Source organism: Seriola dumerili, unplaced genomic scaffold, assembly GCF_002260705.1.
Source record: "Seriola dumerili isolate Sdu_G_001 unplaced genomic scaffold, Sdu_1.0 BDQW01000478.1, whole genome shotgun sequence".
Taxonomy (NCBI): Eukaryota; Metazoa; Chordata; class Actinopteri; order Carangiformes; family Carangidae; genus Seriola; species Seriola dumerili.
Genome location: NW_019174733.1, coordinates 1699800 through 1723607, shown reverse-complemented (window position 1 = coordinate 1723607; position 23808 = coordinate 1699800). Strand labels below are relative to the sequence as shown.

The 23808-nt window shown below is 40.7% G+C and overlaps 1 protein-coding gene across 1 annotated transcript in view; it reads left to right on the top strand.

The window, feature by feature from the left end:
* Window positions 1-506: 506 nt before the first annotated feature.
* The window catches only part of LOC111235363 (zinc finger CCHC domain-containing protein 24-like), a 45962-nt gene continuing 22660 nt past the window's right edge, over window positions 507-23808 (top strand). Inside the window, exons 1-2 of the mRNA XM_022763799.1 lie at window positions 507-994; window positions 4370-4570. Of these exons, the coding sequence (XP_022619520.1) occupies window positions 755-994; window positions 4370-4570 (441 nt within the window). The 5' untranslated portion in view covers window positions 507-754. The remainder of the gene's footprint in view (window positions 995-4369; window positions 4571-23808) is intronic.

Genomic DNA, 23808 nt, shown 5'->3' with positions numbered 1-23808 from the left:
ACAGCTATAGGCTGCATCAGTGACAATATTTGGAATCAGCTGTGAAACACTGTTGATTAATGGTCTGATAGGAGTTTACAACATTAATAGGTCATAGGGACACTCCAAGTATTCGTCAGTTAAGTGCAACTATTCACCTACCTGAATAAACAAAACACCTATCTATAACACCCCACCCCCACCCCTCTCTCTGATACAAAGACACACATACACACCTTTTCAACACCAGTAGACAAAACGATACGTTATAAATGATAAATGTTAGAAGTAAGTTATAGATCTCATCCTAAGGCTCGTAGATAGTCTTGAATTGGTTTAATTTAATAACTGATGTGGCAGAATATTTATTGTGGTAAAGCTGAGATGTTGGGTTGAACCATTTGTCTCATCCAGTTGGCTATGAATGAATATTCACACAAACCGGACGCTGATTGGCCCGCGTCCTCGTTGACGCAGAGTCGTCTTCATTACATATTCAAAGAGCCTCTCAGTGCCCGCTGCAATAAAGGCAGATAGCGGACCATGGGGAGCAGGGGAAAAGTTTTTATACTGACATGTCAGCGCAATGACTTTTGAGAAACATCTAACAGGGACGAGGCTCCCGGCGTGAGGAGGACAGGGCTCTTTACGGGAAGAAATAAGGAGCTCTTGCCATCTGCCGGGCTACGGGAACTGAAAAGCAAGACGGCAAAAGAGTTGAGACCAGTCCAAGAATCAGCGGTGGAAAATCCAGTTTAGCCATTTAATTTGAAAGATGAGCTTGTTGTCTGCCATAGACACGAGTGCCTCCGTGTACCAGCCTGCGCAACTTCTCAACTGGGTCTATCTCTCCTTACAAGACCCCCACCAGACCAGCGCTTTTGACGCGTTCAGACCAGAACCCAACTCTTCCCACCCCGATCTCAGCTTCAGCAAGACTCCCGGAGCGGCGGAGTTGAGCTCTTCCCTGAACTCCAACTATCTCAACAACTTCTTTCAGCTGCAGCGGAATGAGGTGAAAGCTAACATGCCGCATTCATGTCTGGGATATTTCATTTTGTGACATTGTGGTTGAAGTTACCATAATGAGAAACAGTGTTGGCTGATCTGTTGACTGTCTGTGCGAGCAAATGTTTTAGCATGTACAGCATAGGCTATTCTGGTAGGATATACTTAACCGCCATGATATCTCTAATATGGACAATAAGTTTAAATAGTCTAATTTAAGCTGAATTTTAGAGTATTATCTTTTTGAATATAGTTGGTAAAACTCTTTCTTAACAATAAAGGCCTATCAGAACATTTAATAGGCCAAGTAGCATATTATACTACTTTATATAACACAAGAGGGATAGGCTTCTGTAAATATCATTTCAAAAATTGTGAACCCAAAGAAATACTGTAGGAATATCATAGTTCCACAAGAGATAGTCAGTATATAGCGTCACACTGTTAATATAAACTTATTTCATTTTTCAGTTAAACCCTAACTGTTGGAATATTGTAGGATTGTTTGGGGAAGAATATTGCAATTTCATTTGGGTAAGTTTATGAAGGCTTAATTAAGCAAGTTAGTTTTACATAGTTCAATAGTTAGATATCACAACAAGGTTCCTATAAATTGACAATTCAGTTCCCTTTCCCTATAATGAAATTAGTCCGTTTTTGGCATACTGGTAAGTTATGGTTCCAATTATAGGTGAAGCTGTTGTGTAAAAATATGTTTTCATCAGACATGCCAGTGATCAGAGAGGTAAAAGTGGACCAACAGAAAGAGATTCCCCTGCACGCCTCTGCCTGGAGAGAGTCGGCCACTGCAGCCTCTTGCTGAGGTCTGTTGTCTCTGACTTCTTCAAATAGACCAGGTTGTGCAAACAAAGTCAATCCTTGTTTACATATGGTCTATTTTTGTAGCTCAGTGTAATTTTAGGGACAAACATGCTGATAATGTATATGGGGTGCAAACTTGATACTGCAGAACCATACTGTGCAAAAGGGAGCCCACCACGGCACACCTCAACCGCACCCACTCACATACATATACATGCAGCACACACAGAAAAAATAATCACATATCGTGGACAAAATGGTAGTGTAAAGAGTATACAGCAAGGTTCCCAATGTGTTTATTACCCTGCAGTTGAGCTTCTTAGATCTACGTTACTCTGATGCTATGTGCTGGAAACTCTAGAAAACACTAGTAGTGGATGGATGGTGTACTCACCGTATAGTGCCAGTGGCTATTATTATGATGGTAACCATAGAGGCATTTTGAAGTCATTTGACATGAAACAGTCCTCAGAAAATCGGGTGTGCATATTATACATTACATGCAATTGTGTAATGTCATTCAATCCACATGAGTCTCAAACTGAGGGAACACACATACAGTCTGGAAACGGTTTAAGGGGTGGGGGGCATTTTGCAACTTATTATACCGGCTAAGCCAAGTAAAATAAACCACTGCCGGGATTTGATGATGAGATGAGTAAAGCAAAATGTGGTTGTTTTTGCAGGGGAGATCATACAACCAACAGTCAAACTACAGTGAAACAGTGATGAATCAATGAATATGTTGTTGATTGGGAACTCATACTGCGGCACAAGTCAAGTATGCTTACCGCAGTGTCGTCTGCTGACAGCTTTGTTTAAATGGTTGTTACTTTCCTCCCTCTTTATCTCGTTCTCGGCTAAGAAGACGAATACTTCATTGTGACTTTTCAACATTTATAACCATTCTGGATTAATCTAACCCTGCAGCAATTTCCTGTGGAATTCATTCTCCCTCAGATCAGTCACCTTTTAAAGTTTCCACCAGACACCATAACTCTGGTTTAAACATATCTGTGTGGATTGCTCCCTGCAGTGTGACACCTCATCCCCCGACCTGTGAAAACAGTCACAGATCTTCTGCAGTTGTCCCCCCCTCACTCGGACGCACATGTGACTGGTAATGATACCAGTTTAGTCCTCATTGTGTTGGCCAACACATACATACATATCCATCGCCACACAACCCCCTGCTGAGTCGGTCAGTCAGTCACTCAGTCACTCACTCGCTCACTCACAGACACACAAAATAAACAAACAGTCTCACCCCACCATTAGCAGATGTGTGTGTGAAATCTGTTTCCTCTGGGCTGACAGTAGGAGATCTCAGGCCAAACTGAAGAAATGTGAGGAACATAAACTGAGCAGAGGTTCCTGTTTTATATTTGTTCAAATAATTTAACAATCTGCACTACGACTTAAGTTTAGCTAACACACAAACATGTACATTTCCGCCAGGAGTGGTAATATATAACACAGTAATACACAGAGCTAAAACACATGGCAGATGGAAAACTTGAGAAGCTACAGAGCCGTAATGCTTGATTTACGATGACTACATGTAATAAATGAACATGAGTCTTAAAGCTGGAGTCGGTTAGCAAGACGATCTCACGGCCTGCAGATAAAGCTTTGGCTTGCAGTGCTGGCCAGGTTGCCAAGTCTAAGGTTTCTGTGCTGTGCAACATTAAACATCAACTGTAACATTATTTCCCAGACACAAACCTGTGACCTCAAAAGACGCCCGACCACTAGTGATGAAGAAGAGTTTATCTGTGGATTTCATCACGCAGTTCGACTTGTTTAGTTTGCAACTTGTCTACAATAAGCAGCATTATTTCACCCTAGAAGTCAACTCCTGCCTGTTGTTTCTGGATTGTATTTGAACAGAGGAAGACATGAATGAGAGGGGAAACTGCAGGCAATGCTTTCTCTGTTATTAATATTCAGAGGGCATCTTCCATGAATTCACTGGGGCCTGTGGCATGCAACACTGCGTTCCGTGGCTCCGATCAGACTACAAACACTAACCATGGCTAGTTTACCGCCAACAGCGCATGGTGACATTGCTGATGTTCCACAGGCTGACGAGGGAACATGCCTCCCATCTTGTTTACAATGAGTCATCCTCTCAAAGTCCTGTCTTTCTCTGTGGACATGCTCAGTACTTTTCCAGCTCATGAGTGCTGCTGGGCCTCTCGCCAGATGTTCTGAAATTTAATGAGAGAAATGATCTTGGAGGTTGTTGTTTTTTTTCTTCATTTATTTGCACAACAGAAAAAAGGACATAGTGCATGTAAAGGAAATTGATGATTAATGTCAGCATTTTTACACCTCCAAACCAGAAATGCAGTACTGTATATGACACTATTTTTTATGTGATAATGTTGTTCAGCATAATGTGTGTCAACTAGTCGCACAAGCTCTGACTGTTGGAAATTGTTTTTGAATTGAATGGTGAAGGTGTCCGAAGATTGTTGATTGTTGATAAATTTCAGAGTAAGAACCTGCAGAATAACGTGAAAATTTAACCTTTTCTGATATTCTTCCCATTTTATAGGCCTTAAACAACAACGTATATAAGAATGTGTCACCCTATGGCTCCCTGAACAACATCGTGGATGGACTCAACTCCCTGACGGACCATTTCTCAGACCTTTCCCTTTCTTCAGAGCCGAGAAAACCCAACAAAAGGCCCCCGCCCAACTACTTGTGCCACCTGTGCTTCAACAAGGGCCATTACATCAAAGACTGCCCTCAGGTTAGACTTGTAACACACATACATTACATAATCTAAGATGACACAAATAGCTTATAACATCACAAAAGTCCCTATTGGTGGGTATACATACTTTCCTTGTTTAATTACTAATGTTATATTTTGCTTTGCAATAACTATGTGACTTTTCATTGGGTTCATACAAGCCAATGATGGCACTAAACGTTGTGCTTGCTCCAGCCAATGCCTCCCTGTCTTTCTCGCCCTCTCTCTCTCTCTTTGGCTCTGGTCTGACCTACTTGTTAAACAGGCTGGCCTCTGTCTTCTGTAGTCATGTGTGTGAGTGTGTGTATGTGTGTGCTTGTGTGCATCTTAACTGCCACAGCATTACACTACATGAAACCATCTGTTATAACCATGATAAATAAACTTGTTGGGCTAGTTCAAGAGTCAAAGGTGAAACTGTCTGTCTTGGATCATCATGTTAGCTGTGCGTTCTTGTTTTCAAGAATCAAAAAACCATGAATCAATGCTACAACAGCCATCTTTTCTGACATGCTGAACATATCCATAGAGTTACAGTTGCAATGCAATGTCTTCCAGTTTTCCACCGATTTAGTCTATGATGATGCAGTTTTTTTGTGCAGCACCATGAGAAAACCACCTTGAGGTCTAGCATGGAGGTCGCAGCACAGTAATGTGTGACTAATGGGGCCCCAGCTGTTGTCATCTCCTGCAATCTACACTCATTTTTGAGAGCACCAGGAGAATTTTAGGTTTTAAATAATCTCTGCCAGTTTACTTTCAACGAGATCTGGGTGAAAATGTCTTGTTTAAGAATAATGCCATGGTTGGTGGCTGTTAATGCAAGCGTGCAATCACTCAACATCTACATGTAAATAAGAGAAAAACTTGTGCTTCTGAGTTATAAATATTGTGTTCATGAAGCGATATTTTGTGGAGTTTGTGGAGTTGTTGAAGAAGGAATGGACTATGAAATTGCTGTGATGGGTCTGTCATTGTGGTATTATATAGCTCCATAACTCAACGGCTGGGACTAAGGCCTGGAAGTGATCTTATTTCATAAGAGGAACACGATGGCACTTTTCCCTAGAATTGTGGAATTTTTACACAGAGTTGTGTTTTTTTTTGTTTTTGTGTTTTTATTTGGACTTATGGTGCCTTATAATCTCCCTTCTCTCGCCGTCTCTCCTTTGCTTCTCCCCTGTTTTTTCTGTGCCTTTCCCTGGGTGAGGTGCAACAGCCCAACCCCAGCCCCGAGTTTCTTTTGCATGGAATGGTAATGAGGAGCAGATGTGAGATTAAAATGCTTTGACTTGCTTTATGACATATGATGACTGGTCTCGGGAGGTCTGTAAAAGACCTGTGTACTGATGAAATATCTCCTGGACAGCTCCAAACTCCAAAGTGTGGGAATTAGATCATCTACAGACAACTCCAACGGGAATTTTGAGTCGTAGTATATCATGCAACATGTAACTTTTGCCTTCCTTTTTCCTTTATGTAATGCTGTAGTTGTTGATGTTAGCATTGATCACATCGATACTGTTACTCAACACTGGAGCAGGTGTCCATTAAGTAATACATCATCTAATATGTTTATTATCTTTTATGTGTTGTATACATTTATACATTATTATCTTTTAAGTGTTGTATGCATTTAAACTGAACATCTTCACTGTACCATTTTAAAATGAAAAGTATAAAGTGATGCTGTATTAAACAAAACCCGTTTTGACAGTAGAAGCTGTGAAATCAATCTTGCTATAGATGTTAGCATTCAGGGATGGACCTCAAAATCACACTCAGCCCTCTTCTAGTTTATATATCAGCTCTTCGTTAAACTGCCAACAGTAACTCAAAAAGCAGCAAAGTCTCGAAACGGCCTCCACACCTACATAGTTCAACACCATCTCAGTTATTTAGGTCTCTCCTGGGTTTTTTACTCCATAAATTTTCCTTCCATTTATGCTACATCACTTACACTATTACCCTGTCACCTGTCATTGCATGCCTAGCCAAGGATAGCTCATCCTTACTTAACCAGCTGAAGACCCAAATAACAGATGTGACACACATCTCGCAATTGTAACATGAGTTTTTAATGGCACGAATATTCAGCTCACCTATTAGCCAACACTTGTGTCATTTTCCAAACAATATTTCCCTGTCCTACATTATCCTCACTCTGTTTCACAAAGTGCAGTGATCAATTGTTTGCCCACGGAGTTTCTGGTATCTGCCTGCACTGGAATGCATTGGAGGATGAATGTGACCCTACTAATAGTTTGTCCTGTCCAGAGGTTCTTTGCCAATGAAAACAGAGGCTTCTGATTCACAGAGCACTGCTAAGTTTGTCATCCAGGTCCAGCATGGAGAATCACATTCTGATGACATGCACAGTCTTCCTCCTCTCCGTCACCTCAACATGTTTTATTGTCTTGTTTTGTGCTGTGAATTTCATCAATGAGTTTAGATATTTTTGTATAAGACACACTTAAGCACTGGATGACATGTTCCACAAAATATGTCTTAATCCACAGTGGAAAATAGTCTCTAACAAATGCAATATCTTGATTGCTTGAGTAATGTTTGCTAAAAACTACAGTGCCCAGTTGTTTTAGGGAATCACATATACTTTTATTTAAAAATGAAATTATACTATCTGTGACCCTTTTTTTTTTGAAGATTTACTTCAGTAGGAACCAGTGGGCTTGTGGCTGAATGCCACAGGCAGGGAAGGCAAGTGCTAAAGGAGCTATTTGTAAGTTTTGCTATAGCTATATAGTCAATGTTAGCATTAACAGCTGTTTACTTGTTGTGAGTGTTGTGAGTTCACCATTAAGCTCAAACTCAATCAAGAGATGTCTCCAGTGGTGAAAAGCAACCCTTTTGGTTTGTTTTGTTTCAATCACAACTTTTCTTCTACTGAAATTAGCATGTTAATAAGCTAGCCCTGTGCTGGTTTGCCCATCTTGTCACTTTCAGATACTGAGTCACTGTAGTGTCCAGTCTGCCCTGAAGCAGTGCTTCTCAGAGGATGTATTATAATCTTTTGTCCTGTAAACGCAACGATGGGCCAAGCTCTCAGCAAGACTGGAAATTAAACAGATGTTAATGCTAACATTGGCTATGTAGCAATAGCAAAACTTACAAATAGCTCCTCTCCAGACTAATGCATTTTTTGGTTTTCGTCTTGTCGCAGGACTTGTTGGCAAAAAAGAAAAGTAAAGAAGTAGTGCAGGCTACTGTACACCTCCTTTGCCTTTTTACCTGTCCTTTTTCAGCCTGACTGTCTGCCTGTTGTCACTTTAGGATTAAGATTTGCCTTGAAAATAACTATCTTTCTTAGAATTAAGTATTTAATGCGGTTGAGTTGTGTTAATTGTATAATTCCTTAAAATTGAATCACTTTTCTTTTACATTTGAATTTGTGTATAGTCAATTTGAATAAAGAAAGTGAGATTGTATGATCCTAGCTATACAAAGACTTGCGGGCGTAGGATTTAGATAGTGGTGGATCCTTCACCTAGTTGATGGTTTTTCTATCCTTTCCATTGGTTCTGGGAGAGCAAAAGTTAGGCAATTAGATAGTTGAGGTTACCAAAGTGTTTATTCATTACTTGCAATTTAAGACCTTTTTGTTATAAAATGTTAATATTGGAAATACGCAGAGGAGGCTTGTGGCTGTGCTGAGAGAATTATTTTTCAGGCAACTCTTGGTAGTTGAGTGAAAGCCACAGGCCTGGCAGCAGCTGCCCAGTGCTCCCTGTCATGGGGACAGAGGTGTTATGTAAACTGGCTTTTATTCGGAAAATGAGGTCGCTCCCCCAGTTATGAGCAGAATGCCCCTCACTGCCACGCTTTGGCCCCCTTCCAAGATATCTTCCACTTGCACTCATGATTTGGTTCTGTTCAGTGGACTAATCCTTTCAACAATTGGCTCCGCCTCTGATTTGAGTGATCAAAACGATGCATTGAGTGACATCTTCTTGCTCTGTATCCCTGTAGAAAGACTAAGTCATGGAAAATGTCTTTGCCGGAATGCAGGTTTGTGGATATGTGGGGGTGGCTGCTACTGCTGTGTGTGGTTAATGTGTGTGTCTGAGTTACAGTGGACTCCAGAGTTACAATGCCCCATTCCTGCACGTAATGCGTCCCCCCTGGTTTGGTCCTTCAGAATTATAGTTTCCTGTTTTCTTTTTCTTATTCTTCTGAGAAATTTCAGAAATTTTGAAACTGGTAGAATACTTTACTAAAGCTTATAAGCCAAAAATAACTGGCATAACATCCATCACTACCACTGCTTTCACCCTTTTGCCAATTTCTGTTGAAGCCCAAAAATGTTTCAAATATTAGATGCATTATAATGTAACATTTTAATTTCTAAATATACAACAATCAACATTTAAAATGAATGTTCTTTCTTAAGAAATAAAAAACAGCTATCTGTTTCATCAGAACAACTCCAAAACTGTCATCAGATTTTGATTTTAAAAAAGCAGGATTCTCTCATTTGGTAGAAAACATGTTCGTGTAGCATCTGATTATTCACAGTAATAAGCTGATTGAAAAAATGCATTTTTAGGGCATTTTAAGCAACAGTCTGACATTTTGGGAAATTAATTATTCACTTCCTTGCCATGAGCTAGTTGAGAAGATATATTTACTCTCACATCTGTCCATTAAAACAAGGCTTCAGCCAGCAGTTTGTTAACTAGACATAGCACAAAGACTGGAAACACAGGGGAAAAGCATAAAAAGATTTGCCTACCAGCACCACCCTGTTTTTAACAAATTAAACAAACAAAAATATAACATGTTAAATAAGCTTTATTGGACAGAGGCAAGCTATAGCTGTTTCCCCTTGTTTCCAGTCTTTGCTCTAAGATAAGCTCACCAGCTCCTCTGTAACCTCATATTTAACAGATAACCATGAAAGTGGTGTCTTATCTAACTCTTAGAAAGAACTCTAATAAGCATAATTTGCAAAATGTTGAAATTTTGCTTTGAGGGCCACTGTAGCAATGAAAAACTTCTAATATGATCCTGCTGCATCTGAATATTTTTCATTGCCTAGATGGATGCAGACTGAAAAACCAGTGATGATACACAGATTTGTATTTTTTTTTTTTGGCCTGTTGCGAGACAAATTTAATTTATTACATAAGTCTGCACTTAGTGTTCTGTTTGTATTCATCTGTAAAAATCACAGGGCGGACAGACAGAAGCAAAGAGCAGCTCCAAGAGCATCCCAGTTTAGGTGTTGATCAGAAACACATGGAGCCCATTGATCCACATACAGAGCCTTCTTTATCATACCAGGATAATGAGCCTTTTGTTCAAATAGTTATGGTGTCTGTGGGATGTGTGTATATATAGCATCCATTTCAAACTTTATTTTTTTCTTTGGAATTCTCCTATAGTTCTCTATCTTATCTGATTGGGAATAATGGCAGATAGCACAGTGTTAATAAGTTCCACATATGAGACGTACTGTATGTCGATACGTAACCAAATCATTCGAGTCACTATACTCTGCTGAATGAATGAGGATTAATTTCAAAAGGATGTCCTGCTTCACTTTAATAAGTGCAAGGGCTGACATTTCCTCTCATCCCTGCCCCTGTGATTTGCCGTGCCTGAATCTCTTCTAGCATGTATCTGATCTGTATCTGTGACCATATGCCAATTACCGCGATGGACCTCACACCTCATGCGGCGGTAATTTCAGCAGCAGTCTGTCCTTTGTGACAAATGGTCACCATAATCTCCCATAACAGTGTCAACACGGAGACCTGAGGCGAGCTGTGAAGTGAGGGCCTCTTCACACCAGAGGCAAATCACGCTTTGAGTAATGTGTGACTTGCCAAAATGCGTGCTTTTCCTCTGGCCGTGGTGATAAACTTGATGACTTGTCATTACTGCAGCCCACTTTGTCTACCATTACAAACATCAGTAGCTGTTGTTTTGACAAAATGTATTTGGTTTTAAAATCTCCCAGTGTTTGCCTCTAACAGAGCAGTGATCCTTTTCCGAATTGGATGGCAGTCATGTGGGGATAATTGTGCAACCACTTTGTTTTAATGTTTCAGTTTGTTGTTGTACTAGGGGATGGGGGTGAGAGTAGAAGGGAGGGGATAATGTGTCAAATACACATTGCAAGTTTATAATTTACCAGTCTTACACCACTGCACAGCACAGCCTGTGTGCTTCACTGTTGGAAAACAAGTATTTTAGCCCTCTGTGGGCACACCCAATTTCCTGCTGTGTGTAACTCGAATATTAAAGTCTTAATTGAATCAGGTTAAGGTCTCTAGATGAGTTCCGCCTTTTCAGCATGCACTTTCTCTACCTTTTCTTTAACCAATTTATTCTGAAGAAGATTTTTGGGGGTTGTAGAATTTTGAAGAAAAGAAATAAAGAAATGTAGTGTAATTTTCACGAGTTATCCCTGTTTGTAAATAAATATAAACAAAATTATTTATATAAGAAAATACCATTATTTTTTTTTCCCTTAATTTATTTAACCAGTTAAGTTTGTTGGTATGGGTATTTTTTTATTCATGTCTCAGGTGGATATTTGCAAAAGGAGGGTAGGCGACCACATCCACATCTGGAAGAGAGAGTTCTCCCATGGGGTTATACTGTTGCCTTTTCAGCTGTAAGAGTTAATCAGAAACAGTTGAAGTGCCTTGCTTGTGGGTAATTTTGTGGTAGTAAAAGGATGGAAAAGCTGTCTTATTCACTTCACCTAGTTCATGTTTTTTTTCCCAGCTGGTCCTGGGATTTAAACCAACACTTCTTCCTCTTACTTTGCAGAGAGTGTGGTTCATAACTTAGCCTGTAGCTCCCTATAAAATTCAAATTTTCCAGTCAAAAAAAAAAAATCAGAATAATCTCAATTCTAGTTTAATAACAGCTCTGCCTCATGCCTCTGGCAAAACATTTGTCAGCTCTTGTATTGGAAACATGCTTTTAAAGGGTCTAAAATAGCTTGCTAGACCTCTGATAGTTAGAGCAGTGCTGATTATTCAACAGCAACAGATTACGTCTTAATGTCGCTGGAGACGTTAGCTGTCCCCTGGAGGCTAATGTTCCTGGGAGGAGAAAGAGCATCTGTCCTTTAGCTTTTCTAATCTCTATTTAACCAACCCCCGCGTTCACTGAAAGATATCTATAGTGAAATCATGTATTTACATTTTCCTCTGCCTGCACCAGCTGTTTTCTGTCTTTTTGTCTTTGTTTCACTCTCTCTCTCTCTCTCTCTCTCTCTCTCTCTCCCTCCCTGGTCATCCTGCAGTTTGTTAACCCTGTCGATAAACAATCTCTCAACACCGCGGTCACACTTCAGCATTTGTCATGAGAGAATGCTTCACATTTTACCCCCACGATCTCTGTACCCTGAGGCCATTTCTGACATGGCTGCAGTTATTTGCTGTGGCAGGGAGGCAGTTTGAGAAGTGTCACTGTCAAGGCATGGAGCAGTGCTGAGTTTGTCTATGTCAGACACAGAGAGGGTATAGTTTGAAAGCCTGTGAAGGGCACAAGAGCTGAGATACAGCAAGCCAATGAAAGGGGACTGAGGGTACTTCCTCTGAAAGGAAATCAAAGTTAAAAGAATGATAAAAGTGCGGTTTCCTGGCAGCTGGTTTGTGTTCTGTACAGAAATCCCGTTCTTCCTCTCAGTTTTTGCTGAGACAACAATTGGTCCACTTCCTGTTTTGGTAACTGTGACACTTATAACCCTATCTCTGGGAGACGTTGTACTGTCACACTTACCATTAGGCAGGTGAACTCACAGCTGCTCTCGGATTAAATGTTGAAATATGATAAAACAATCATGAAAACATCATCAGGAGAGAGCTGTATGAAGACAATATACCATCTATACTGACTTAGTGTCAGCTTAGCCTAAGTCAAAAGCTATAATTTAGCTTCTTTTAGGTGAAGCTAAGCTGACACTAAGTCCATCAGTTGTCTCCTCTCAAATGGATTTTGCACCTCCTATCATCTGATTAACCCTTCTTTAACCCTCAGACTCGGGTGTATCGTCTAAAGTATGCTAGATGTTTATTTTCTATTAGCTCAGCTTTGGAAAGTTCCTTATATAATAGTTGAATATTAATCTTTTTCCTGCCACGCCGCTGAGCCAGCACTGTAAAACGCAGGCTGGAGTTAATAAAAGAAAATAAACAATAGAGTGTTTGGGGCAGTTGCTCGTCACATTGCTTTATGTAAGCTTGCCTTTGCAGCATGAGAAAAACCAGGTCAGCACTCATTTTAGAATCTAGTTTGCTCATGCTTTATCTCTTTTATTTTCTTTACATCTTATAGTACCTTAAAATATACCATTTTACCTTTCTACCTATTGTACTATTGTACTTCTACAGCAAAACATCTCCAGTATATTAAGATATTAGAAAACTGATCAGGGTCATACTCATACTAAAGAATAATTACTTGTACAGTAACAACACTTTGGCTTGCGTTCAAGTACAGTGTCATGAGGGTCACCGGCCATACACTGAGGCTTCAGGAACTAGAACAGGATGGTTGGCCTTCCAGTGAGAGAGGAGGGAGGGATCAGGGGGTGAAAGGTTAGATTTTCACTACAGCATGATGTCCTGTTAGCACACCAGGGCCAGAGCTTTGTTAGCTCATACACTCAACGCTAATTTTCTCTCATGCAACCACTTCTTCTATAAGCCATATGTTAAAATAACATCTCATCAGCATTTTCAACCCCTTTTATAATATACAGTACAGTGTGAAAAACACAGTATGTCTGAATATTTTCATTCAAGAGAATGTTGAAATTCACAAAGTTAATACATTTTTGTTATATGACTAATGCAACTAGAGATGCAATGATTAGTCAATTAAACAATTAGTTGATCAACAGAACATTAATTGGCAACTATTGACAATCAATTAACTGTTTCAGTTTTTCAAACTTTTGATGGTTCCAGTTTCACAAATGTGAAAATTTTACTGCACTTCCTGGTCTCATGACATAGTAAATTGTATAGTTTTGGGGTTTGAACCGCTGGTTAAACGAAATTGTGATGGACTCTTTTCACTGTTTTCTGATGCGTTACCACCAAACAATTATTTGATTAATTGACATAATCCACAGGTTAATTGATAATGATAATAATTGTTGTTTCAGCCCTAGATGCAACAGCTTGGATTCAGATGATGATGATAACAGCTTGTTTTTGTTTTTTCTCTTGGCGTTTTGGAAAACTGATAGCCGACAGCTGACAATTGCAGCTATTTAGAATTTAAACTACCTGATCAAATGACTTAACAGACACTTTACATGAGGTGTTTACATTATTTTCTACACCCTGGCAGCTTCCATAACCATGTTTCTCTCCACTTTAACTCATGAATGAAGTGAGAAAGGTAGAGGGTGAAAGGACTTGAATGGTCAGAATGGTCAGGAGTCCCACACATCAGACCAGGAGACTCATACATCCACATCAAACCGGCAACTAAATTTCATGCTTATCTCCACTGGTCGATCGGTATGTGGTTGAACTAATTGCTGCCCGTAGCAGCACCGATTTTTGTCACACATGAACAAGAGACATTCTTCCGTGATATGAGACAGACCGACGGAGAAGACGGACAAGCAGACAGAGACACTGTGAAGCTGCGAGTGCTGGCACACAGGACTGGATTTGGTGTCAAGAGATCAGGGACTGACACTGCTGGCTTTGTGTTGCGCTTGAATGGGCACCTTAGGGAGAGACTGTGGCTCTGAATGGGCACCATTGGGGAAAGCCCTAGTGGTGGGAATGGAGTCTGGTAATTAAGGCAGTCATTGTATGTCTGTAGGATCTGCTAGACAGAGAGGTCAGGAAGGCAGGCCCGTATTGTTCCCCCAGCAGGGTCCTCACTGCATCACAGTGGTGCGTCAGACTCAAGTATGTTTGGATAGAGCCTTGGATCTTACAGAGTAAAAAAAAAGAATTGCAACAACAAACCACACAGGCAGTCCTATAAAGTCTGTTTGTCAAAATGTCAACATATAGACTATAGGGGCCTCTTCTGTGGTTATGATTTTCTAACAGTTTTTTCCCTCTTGCTCTGTATGGTGAAGTATTTCGAAGTCCTTCTCTGGAAGGCTACCCAGGAGCTCCAAACCTCACAGGAATCAGGACTGCTAACCACCAACTGAAACACAGTTTTGGTCAATATGCAAAGTCACAGAGGGATGTGTGCTTGTTAGAAGTGAGCCCAAATCAGCCTAACAGTGTATTGTAGTGATGTGTTGAGAATTTTATTTATTCAAAAAACAAAAAGACAACTCCCTATTTCTTATTAAAAACCGATTGTTGAGTAAGATGAAGATCAGATGACTGTCTGGTTAAATGAATTTGTGAGTCTGTGAGTTAACTAGAAAATAAGATATGAAACATCATTAAGGATCATAGGAAATATACTCGGCCTTACTGTGTCGTAGTATCACATTTAAGGATAAAGTAACCCTTACCCACCCACTGTTGAGCTTGCAGAATGTTAGCACTATGTAGAACATTCATGGTATGCTAGTACTATGAAAAGTTACATGAATTAAACATGTACTGTATCAACTGATTAGACGTTTGTCTAAATAGTTAAATAGTTATAGTTAATAGTTAATAATAAACAATATGAAGTTGTTTGCTTGTTTTTGTACTGTCACAATGTTTTCTGTCGAACTCAAGTTTAATTGTAAGTCTTAGTGAAAATAGATTTTGGTGCCTTTGTTTACTGTAAAAAAAAAATGACCTGCATTGCATTTAGAAAGGTTTTCTGTCTCTCCTCTCTATCTGTATGCACTGCCCTGTAGTGTGTCGGGAAGTTTCTGGCAAGGATGAGGGCTGGGGGGAGGTGCACCATGGGAATGTTTTTACAGGGTAACCCCTGATCTTCCTTCCAGTCGCAGCAAAGGCTCTGAAGGCCCTGCATCTGTCTCTGCTCTAACACTCACTCAGTCAGGTTACCGAAGAGAGCGGCAGAGACTGAGTAGAGACTGCAGCGTAAACAGATAAGGCTTATCATGGATGCTGGAGACACGCTGTATCAGACAGCTCCTCTCTTTCACAATGTCACAGCAGACTGACAACTATCGCCACTGTGAAAAACAGCTGTGGCCACTACCTGTCAACATATTTTATTTTTGGGGAGTTATACAGAGAAAGAGCCTTTATAGCGAGAGCACTGAGAAACCATATAGGGCCATAGGTCCAATATAGCATTGACAGCAAGTGACACTGAGATTAGCAACACACGTGCTCAGTATATCCAGGACAGTGATGTACAGAAATATACAGACACACACACACACACACACACGCACACTCACGAACATATTCACCCATACACACATTTACAAGCATTACATGCAAACATAGGCAGCAGCAGCTTGAACTTCCTGTGGCAGATGAGGAGATGTTTTGTGCACCTCTGTATGCCCCAGTCTGCCACCCAACCTGCTCTTGTCATTCACTGGCCTGGTAACCCAACTCTGCTGTGCAGCTGCACAGCTCATTGGGCTTAGTGGGACCATGGATAAGTCCAAGGCTAGGAGAGGGCGGGGGGGATTCACACCCACGGCCCCACTTAGCATTAGCCCTTAACACTCGGTAAATATGGTAAGTGTAGGAGTATGGTTAACTTATCCTGTGTCTGTGAAAAGAGGCAGCTTCCATGTCAAGCTGGTGTGTTGATCAAACTGAGCTTCTGGGTTCAACCAGGACAGAATCCAAGGCCCAGTTGGACCGTATGTGTGTTTTCTATGAATGAAGCATGAAGAGAGGGAAAGGATTCTGTCAAAAACATCAGTTTTAAAACAAGGGAGTGTTATTGGTATGAAGAAAAACACCCACATGCTTGACTCTCAGGGGTATCCATCATTCATCCAAGAACATGACACTGAGATCCGTGGCCGATTAGAGAAGCTGGGTTGTGGAAATCTAGGAATCTGGGAATAGGGTTTTGGCAAAGTGCGCGCTGGCATGGTGATACGCCTCTGCAGCTGTCTTGGACACGAATGACGTAGGTCTGTTACTGAGGAGAAAAACTTTGACGTACACACACATGCACACACATACACATATGCACATGTGCATGCATAGGATATCTGTATTGCCGCCTACATACATTGTAAAACAAGCCTGTTAAAAAAAATAAATAAATAAAAAAACTAAGTAAGATGAGAAATTAGAATAATAGTGTTCTGACACCAGTGAAATTTCATATTAATAAATATATTTTAGGTGGAATTTCCCCAAAAACAAATATCCTCTCATTATTGGCTGGGTAAAATAAAATGTAAGCATATTAATTGTTTAAACATTGAAATCATCTGCTTACAATAGCACATAACATGAGACCCCCACCTCCGGTTTATCAAAACAACCAGAAATTGCAGGTCACCAGATTTCATTTGTAAGCACTAACATCATTAAAGATGACTTAGCGGAGATTTGTTTTAATCTAAATCAACAGATCAGCATCTTGTAATGTCAAAGTAGCTAGTTTTAGTTTTGCCAAGCTGCGTTGTTTCCTACAACTACAAAATGTTTTATGATCTTTCTCCTAAGCTAAGCCACAATATATTGTCAAAAGCCAAAAACTCATGGATATCAGTGGGTAGTGAAAACAAAAAGCTAATCTTATTCAACTGATTAAAAAAAGGCTCTTCTGGGACATTTCTACAATCTTTTAGAGAAGCTGGCGAACTTTCCTGTATTTATTTGCCTTTTCTTTTATTTGCAAGGGACAAATACAAATAAAATTGTTACCATAACAATTTTATGATCCAGTATACTGCTCTTGTAAATACGCTTCAACAGTTTCTCAGCATTGATGACATTTAAAAGCACAAAATACCTTTTTTTGATACTCTCTGGCTCAGCCTCTTCACTTATCTACATGGATAATAGCTGTGGGATGTTTTATACGTGGTACAGCTGTCTTGATTTACCTTTTCCCTGTGTGATATCTCAGCCCGTCAAGGAACAGACTAAACATAAGTTATATGCCCGGTATCGTTAAGGGACTTGACTTAAATCTTGACCCTTGTTCTGTTTTAACATTATCACAGAAAGCAGTTTTTGTGTGTGTGCCATCGCCCAGAATCATTCTCTTCCAGTAGAAACACATGCATACAGTACACACACACACAGACACAGACACACACACACACACACACACACAGTGCACTTCTCTGCCAAGCAGAGGCCATTTCCTAGAATGAACTATTTTGGCGTCTCCATGGGGCTGGAAATGGACTTGTGGTTATTCTTTAAAACAGTTGGAGTGGTTGTCCTCTCAAAATCCTCCTCTCTGTATAACGGTGAGATAACAAACACATTTATAAAGACTTGTGACCTCAGCGGTTAAACCCAGAAACCCACAAGGGAAAAACTTGTAACTGTAAGCATCGCTGCTCACTTAAAAATATTTATTTAGGTCATTTCAAATTCAATGCCGTTCACCTTATATAGACTGCACTGGTGATATTTGTTGCACTGTTTCAGGTCCATGTGGGGTTGTGATCCTTTTAGGAAATGTTGCTCTTACATAACTGAAGTTTTCAGAGAGCTGTGGATTTGATTGTATACTAATCATGGTTTCTTTTCACATAACAGACTTTTTTTTTTTTTTTTTACTTTTCTCTGTCTCTGTCCTCTACCACCTCTACTGCTTCCCTAACACATTACACCTGAGAGAGGATAAATGCAGCAATAGACTTTACCACAGCGGAAATGCCTCATGGGCATATTTAGACCTGGAAACAACTGGGATGTGCTATTGTGAGTAAACCACTTTTTATAGTCCAATGAAATGTCAAGCATATATGAATAGGCTAAAATAAAGAGCTTCTAGAATATGAAACCTTTTTTAAGAATAGCAGCCTGACCCACATGGGTGCGGTGCAGGTTTAGATGAGTGCTAGCTGAGTGACTGACTGGTGAAGGGAAGGTCGAGATTTGCTCAGTAATATTAGAAAAAAATATCTTGGTCAGTGACAATCAATACATAAATACATTTGCATATTATAGGTTGACAGATTATTTGTCAATGTGCACATACATATTTTGCACCCAGTTGTGAATGAAGTGACTGAGTAACCTACAATACATTTCAAAAGCTTTAGTATCTATTTAAGCTGTCACTTTTTTTCATAATGTGTAATACAGGAATCAGTGGACATGGATAACAGATTATATGATAGAAACATTACATTTTACATTAGAAAATAAGCAGCAGCATTAGGTCGAAATTATGTACTAATAATTGTTGGTGTTATCAGAGTATCATTAAGTGTAGAGCTGAAACGATCAGCCAGTTAATCAGTCAAAAGAAAAATGATACGAAGCTTTCGTTTCCCAAGCAAATATGACAAACATTTCCTGGCTCCAGCTTCTTAATTGTGAGAATTTGCTGCTTTTCTCTGCTTCTTCTCTCCTTTGACTGTTGGATGGACAATACAAGATATTTGATGCCATCACACAGGGCTTTAAGAAAGTCTAATGGAAATTTATGACCTTGTTCTGTCTGTTCGCATCCATGTATTAAAGTTATATCCGTAGGATAAATTCACACATGCATTTCTGTGGTTGGCGGTGGAAGTGTTAGTGTGTGCACAAAGTGTGTGTGATTGTGGTTATGTGCAGTACACGATTGTGTAATGCTGTGGTTTATATTTAGAGACAACTGTACAAGATAAGAATGCTTATCTCAGCAGTTGTAGATGCGGAGCTGTGAGGCAGCGGCTGAAGTACGAGGCAGTTACGAGCCACGGTGATCTCCGCCATTATGGCTAACACACACACCAAGTCACTGTTGTTTGTAATATTTAACTAAATATGTAGCTTCATAGCCACACATGCACTTTTCTTTTCTGCTGCAACAGGTTGGAGACAACACTGCAAAACCCTGCTGTCCTCTCTGTGGTTACAAGCATCATAGTGTTTGTGAAAGTGTGAGGTTTAAGTCCAATGAACCACACATCTTGGAGGTTTCAGCTGTACTTAGAAACACCAAACCACATGATTAATAGATATATGGTTACTCAAACACTATTATGAAAAGTTCAGGAAATATTTCCTTGTCGTGCCTCAGAGAAGGATCAGACAGGACTGATGCTTTGATCTTTTTTGATGTTTCACAGAGGAGAACCAGTTCTCAGGTTTAAACCACATCCAGGCCTCTCCACCCTTGTAGCATTCATCAAACCGCTAAGGCTAGCACGCTAACTGAAAGCACATTAAAGCAATTAGAAGTCTTATCAGAAATGCTACGGTTAATGAGCAAACCAAACAAAAACTCCAAAAGACTCAAAGCTAACATTGTGGACTGAACCCCATCCGCTCTATCTGTAAATCTATCTCTTTCTGAACTGCAGCCAAACCAAATACAGATCCTGAGATGAGGACACAAGAGGAGAGACACAGATATGCGCACGGACACACTCGTGCTCGCGCACACGCACGCGGAAGTGCAATACACACAGGTTCGGGCCCGGTTTGGTGTTCTTGTGTTGCTTTCTGAGTGATGTCCTGGGGGATGCGGAGAGGCAGAGCGGGGCCTGAGCTCCTCCGCTGCTCCTTTGTTTACACTGATGGTTTCCAGATGCTAGCTAGTGATCGGAGCGCTACGGAACGCTGGGGAGCAGCCCAGCAGTTTGGGGCCTGTGCCAGCAAGCCAGGATTAAGGCAGCTCTATCTGGGATACTTGAAAAACATGGCTTTGTCTTCTAATAACTATTGTTTCACTTTGCATGTTGTGATCTTAAATATAAGCGTCACAGTCGTCCTCATTTATTGGAGCGACACATGCAATGCACAATGACGTCTTAGGTCATTAAGCGTAATTATTAGTCACTAAATGTAGACTTGGATTAATTGCATCTGATTGTAATTAACATATTTGTTTCTTTAAACAGGCTCCAGCCAAGCCTTTGTTCTGATGCTGATTGCAAAGAGATATTTTGCACCCTATAATTTCCCTCCCCAGCTTGTTCTTCTGTGGCAGCCTGAGTATATTGTCCGTGTCTTCTGTGCTGCCCCGTTTGGGGGAGATTGTTTTTATACACAGAGGTGCATTGTGCTCGAGTGAGGGCAAATTTATCACTTAAACAGCACACCTGTTCCTCCCGTCACTTTCAGCCTCAGCCACTTTTCTTTACAGGCATTAGAAAGAGACAGCTGCACCAGCAAAGGAGCCGTCCAGAGAGAGAGAGAGAGAGAGAGAGAGAGAGGTGACAAAGATGGCAGGGAAAAAGAGAGAGACGCACAGAAAACAGTGGCTGTATTTAGAGCTTGTAGTGCATGGTGGGAGTGATAAATAGTCCCCATAATGCACCTGGCTGAGGTTCTGGCATGGGGTCGGGGCTGTTTAGTCCAGCAGCGGAAACAGCCAATAAAAAAATGCTTGTTCTGTGTGCAGTGGGACACAGCTGAGGTGGTGACAGTGTCATTCTTGTGAGAGACTTGAAGCAGTGGCCATCTGCACGCCCTCACTTGGCCCTCAGTTCTGACTGACAGGCTGACCACTGCGTCCTCAGATCTTTACTCTGTAGTTGCTGTGATGTCAGACAGCATGGGTAGTGATGCTCAAGTGCATATGATGATTTAACTCAGAAGGAGTTTAGACAAAATAGACAACTCCTCCTGAACCTCCTGACCAGGGTCAACGGGTTCTTCTTTGTTTTCTTTATTTCTTTTTTTCTAGGAACCAAGGGGATAGGAATACCACAACAGATAATGTAACGTGTGAAAATATGTGGCATCTGCATATTTTTCATGTTTCACATCCGAGCTGCCTTGATGTGGTCAACGCAAACCAAACTGCGCACTGAGAATTGTTTTGCAAGTATTATTTGCCCTAAATGACCCGACAAACGTTTCTTACTCCGTCTGGTGTGGTCGAACAAACAACCACAGCTTATTCCTTCACCAGTGTATTTCTCTTTGCTGAATGGGATGCTCATGTTGTGAGTCACTGACCTGTCTGGCTCTCAGTGATCATGCAACTTCACGGTGCGGTTGATGGGAACATCAGATCATGCCAAAGAATCTCACATTATCATGAAGAACATCAAGTCTCTGTTGTCAGGAAGAGATTTGGCTTAAAAATTAGGTTTTACGTTAACATTCATGTAAGACAATAAAGAGCACAGTTGTTTCCTTTATGTTACACTTAATGCTTTTGTTTGCTTTTTTTCTGCTCTCCAAATCCAGACCAGAAAATTGGGTGCATACATTTGCTACCAACCATTTTCCAAAGCCTCAGTGTTGGGTTTACCCACCAAATTATTTGCATAAAAACTCAAGCTTTTCTGTCAGCACTGTCTCCTCGCATTTGTTGCCTGTGGCCAAACTGTTGGCAACATGTGGACCCCAAATCAAGTGTAGGTAGATATCTCACCTAATATGTGGATTAAGTATGAAATCCCACATCCACAACCTTGAAAGTAGCGGTCTCTAGAATGATTCCTCTTAGGTTTGGCTTGGAAGTGACGTCTAATATTAAACCAAGGCTAACTTATCCTGTTGCTTGAGACAGAAGGATTAAGGGTTCAGGTTTTTGGGTGAGTGTCTGGGAGTGTACAGTCTGGTGTCTGTCCACTGGTCATTACTCTCAGCCTGGAATGTGAGATCAACACAAATGCACGATCACCTTTAGGGCCTCAGACAGTGGTCTGGACCACATTTTTCCAGTGGTCAGTAATAGACATCATTTTTTGATTTAAACTGCAGCAGAATTTCAAGATGGTTTTGTGGCAAAATGATATTCAAACTACAGTCTCCGAGTTGGATGCCTGGGCTGCATATTTTCTAATCAATTTCACGGTATTACCTGAATTACCCTGAAATTTAAAGACGCTGCAGTGGGTGTTGTCTAGACCGGGATCACCCACTTAATCACACATCTTCAGCGATGGTGCACATGCTTCAAATTCCTAATATCGCTCTGTTCATGCAACATATGTCTTTAAAATCAACCCACCCCCCCCAAGACAAACATCCCCGCATTCCTCTACATCAGCGGTCCCCAAACTTTTTTCAGTGGGGGCCACATCAACTTTCCTTTCTGAGATGGGGGGCCGAGGTTAGTCTATAACAGGAAATGATATGGGCCAGGGTGACAACCAGTATTATTGTGGAGATTACAATGATAATTTGTTGTAGCTGCCCTTTGTTTGGCTTTGGCACCACCTGTTGATTTGCAAAAAAAAGTAATAAAAAGTCTTCACATGTGTTTATTTGAAGTACCACAGATACTCCATTTATTTTATAGAAAATAACAACACAAACTGATGGTAATGCCGGGGGGGGAGAAATCCGCACATTCCAGAACCCTTTTTGCTGCCGACATTAACGACACCCTCCTGCTCTCTTCAATTTGAGCTGGCTGAGTTGCTAGACCTGTGATGTGCTTGAAAGACGTATTCAGCCCAACAGTCTGATTCAAGTACTATGCCTGCCTCCCAAATGAGACCTACGCCCAACATAAGAAAGCACGCAACAAAGATGTCCACAGTTTTTGGGAGCACATATTATCTGTGAGCAAACTTTTTCACACATAAAGCTGCATAAAAAATCCGACGAGATCAAGTCTCCACAGATTCAACACCTGCATCAGTCTCTGAGACTGGCTGTAACTGGAATGGAACCTGACATTCGATCTCTCACCAGTCAGAAGCAAGCCCAACAGCTCACACTGATATGGTAAGCCTACTGATTTCAATAGCAATAGATATTAAAAAATGTCATTATAGTAATGCTCTTTTTATAGGCAACATGTTCTACCTGATTCTGACCAACTATTCTGTATTAATATTATTTCACTACCTGTAAGACAGACACATTACCGTTTGTTAACTCAACTGTACCTGTTATACAAAATCACATCACTCATTCTTACTTGACTTACTTCCGAAGGAAGCGAGCTTGAAAGGGCTGGGGCTGACATATGTTATCTCAGCGGTGACGAAGCCGAGTCCGTAGACACCCAAATTTGTGGACTTTCGGAGAAAACTTTTTTGGAAATTATTAAAAACAAGAATCTTAACGTGTCCCCGGGCAGCATATGAGAAGACCGCCCATGGCGCCTTCGGAAGGAGCGACTCAGGGAAGGGCTCGTGGGGGCTGACAATATGTTACTCAGCGTGACCGAGCCGAGTCCGTAGGACACAAATTGTGGCACTTTCGAAGAAAATTTTTTTGGAAATTTTAAAACAGCAGGAATTT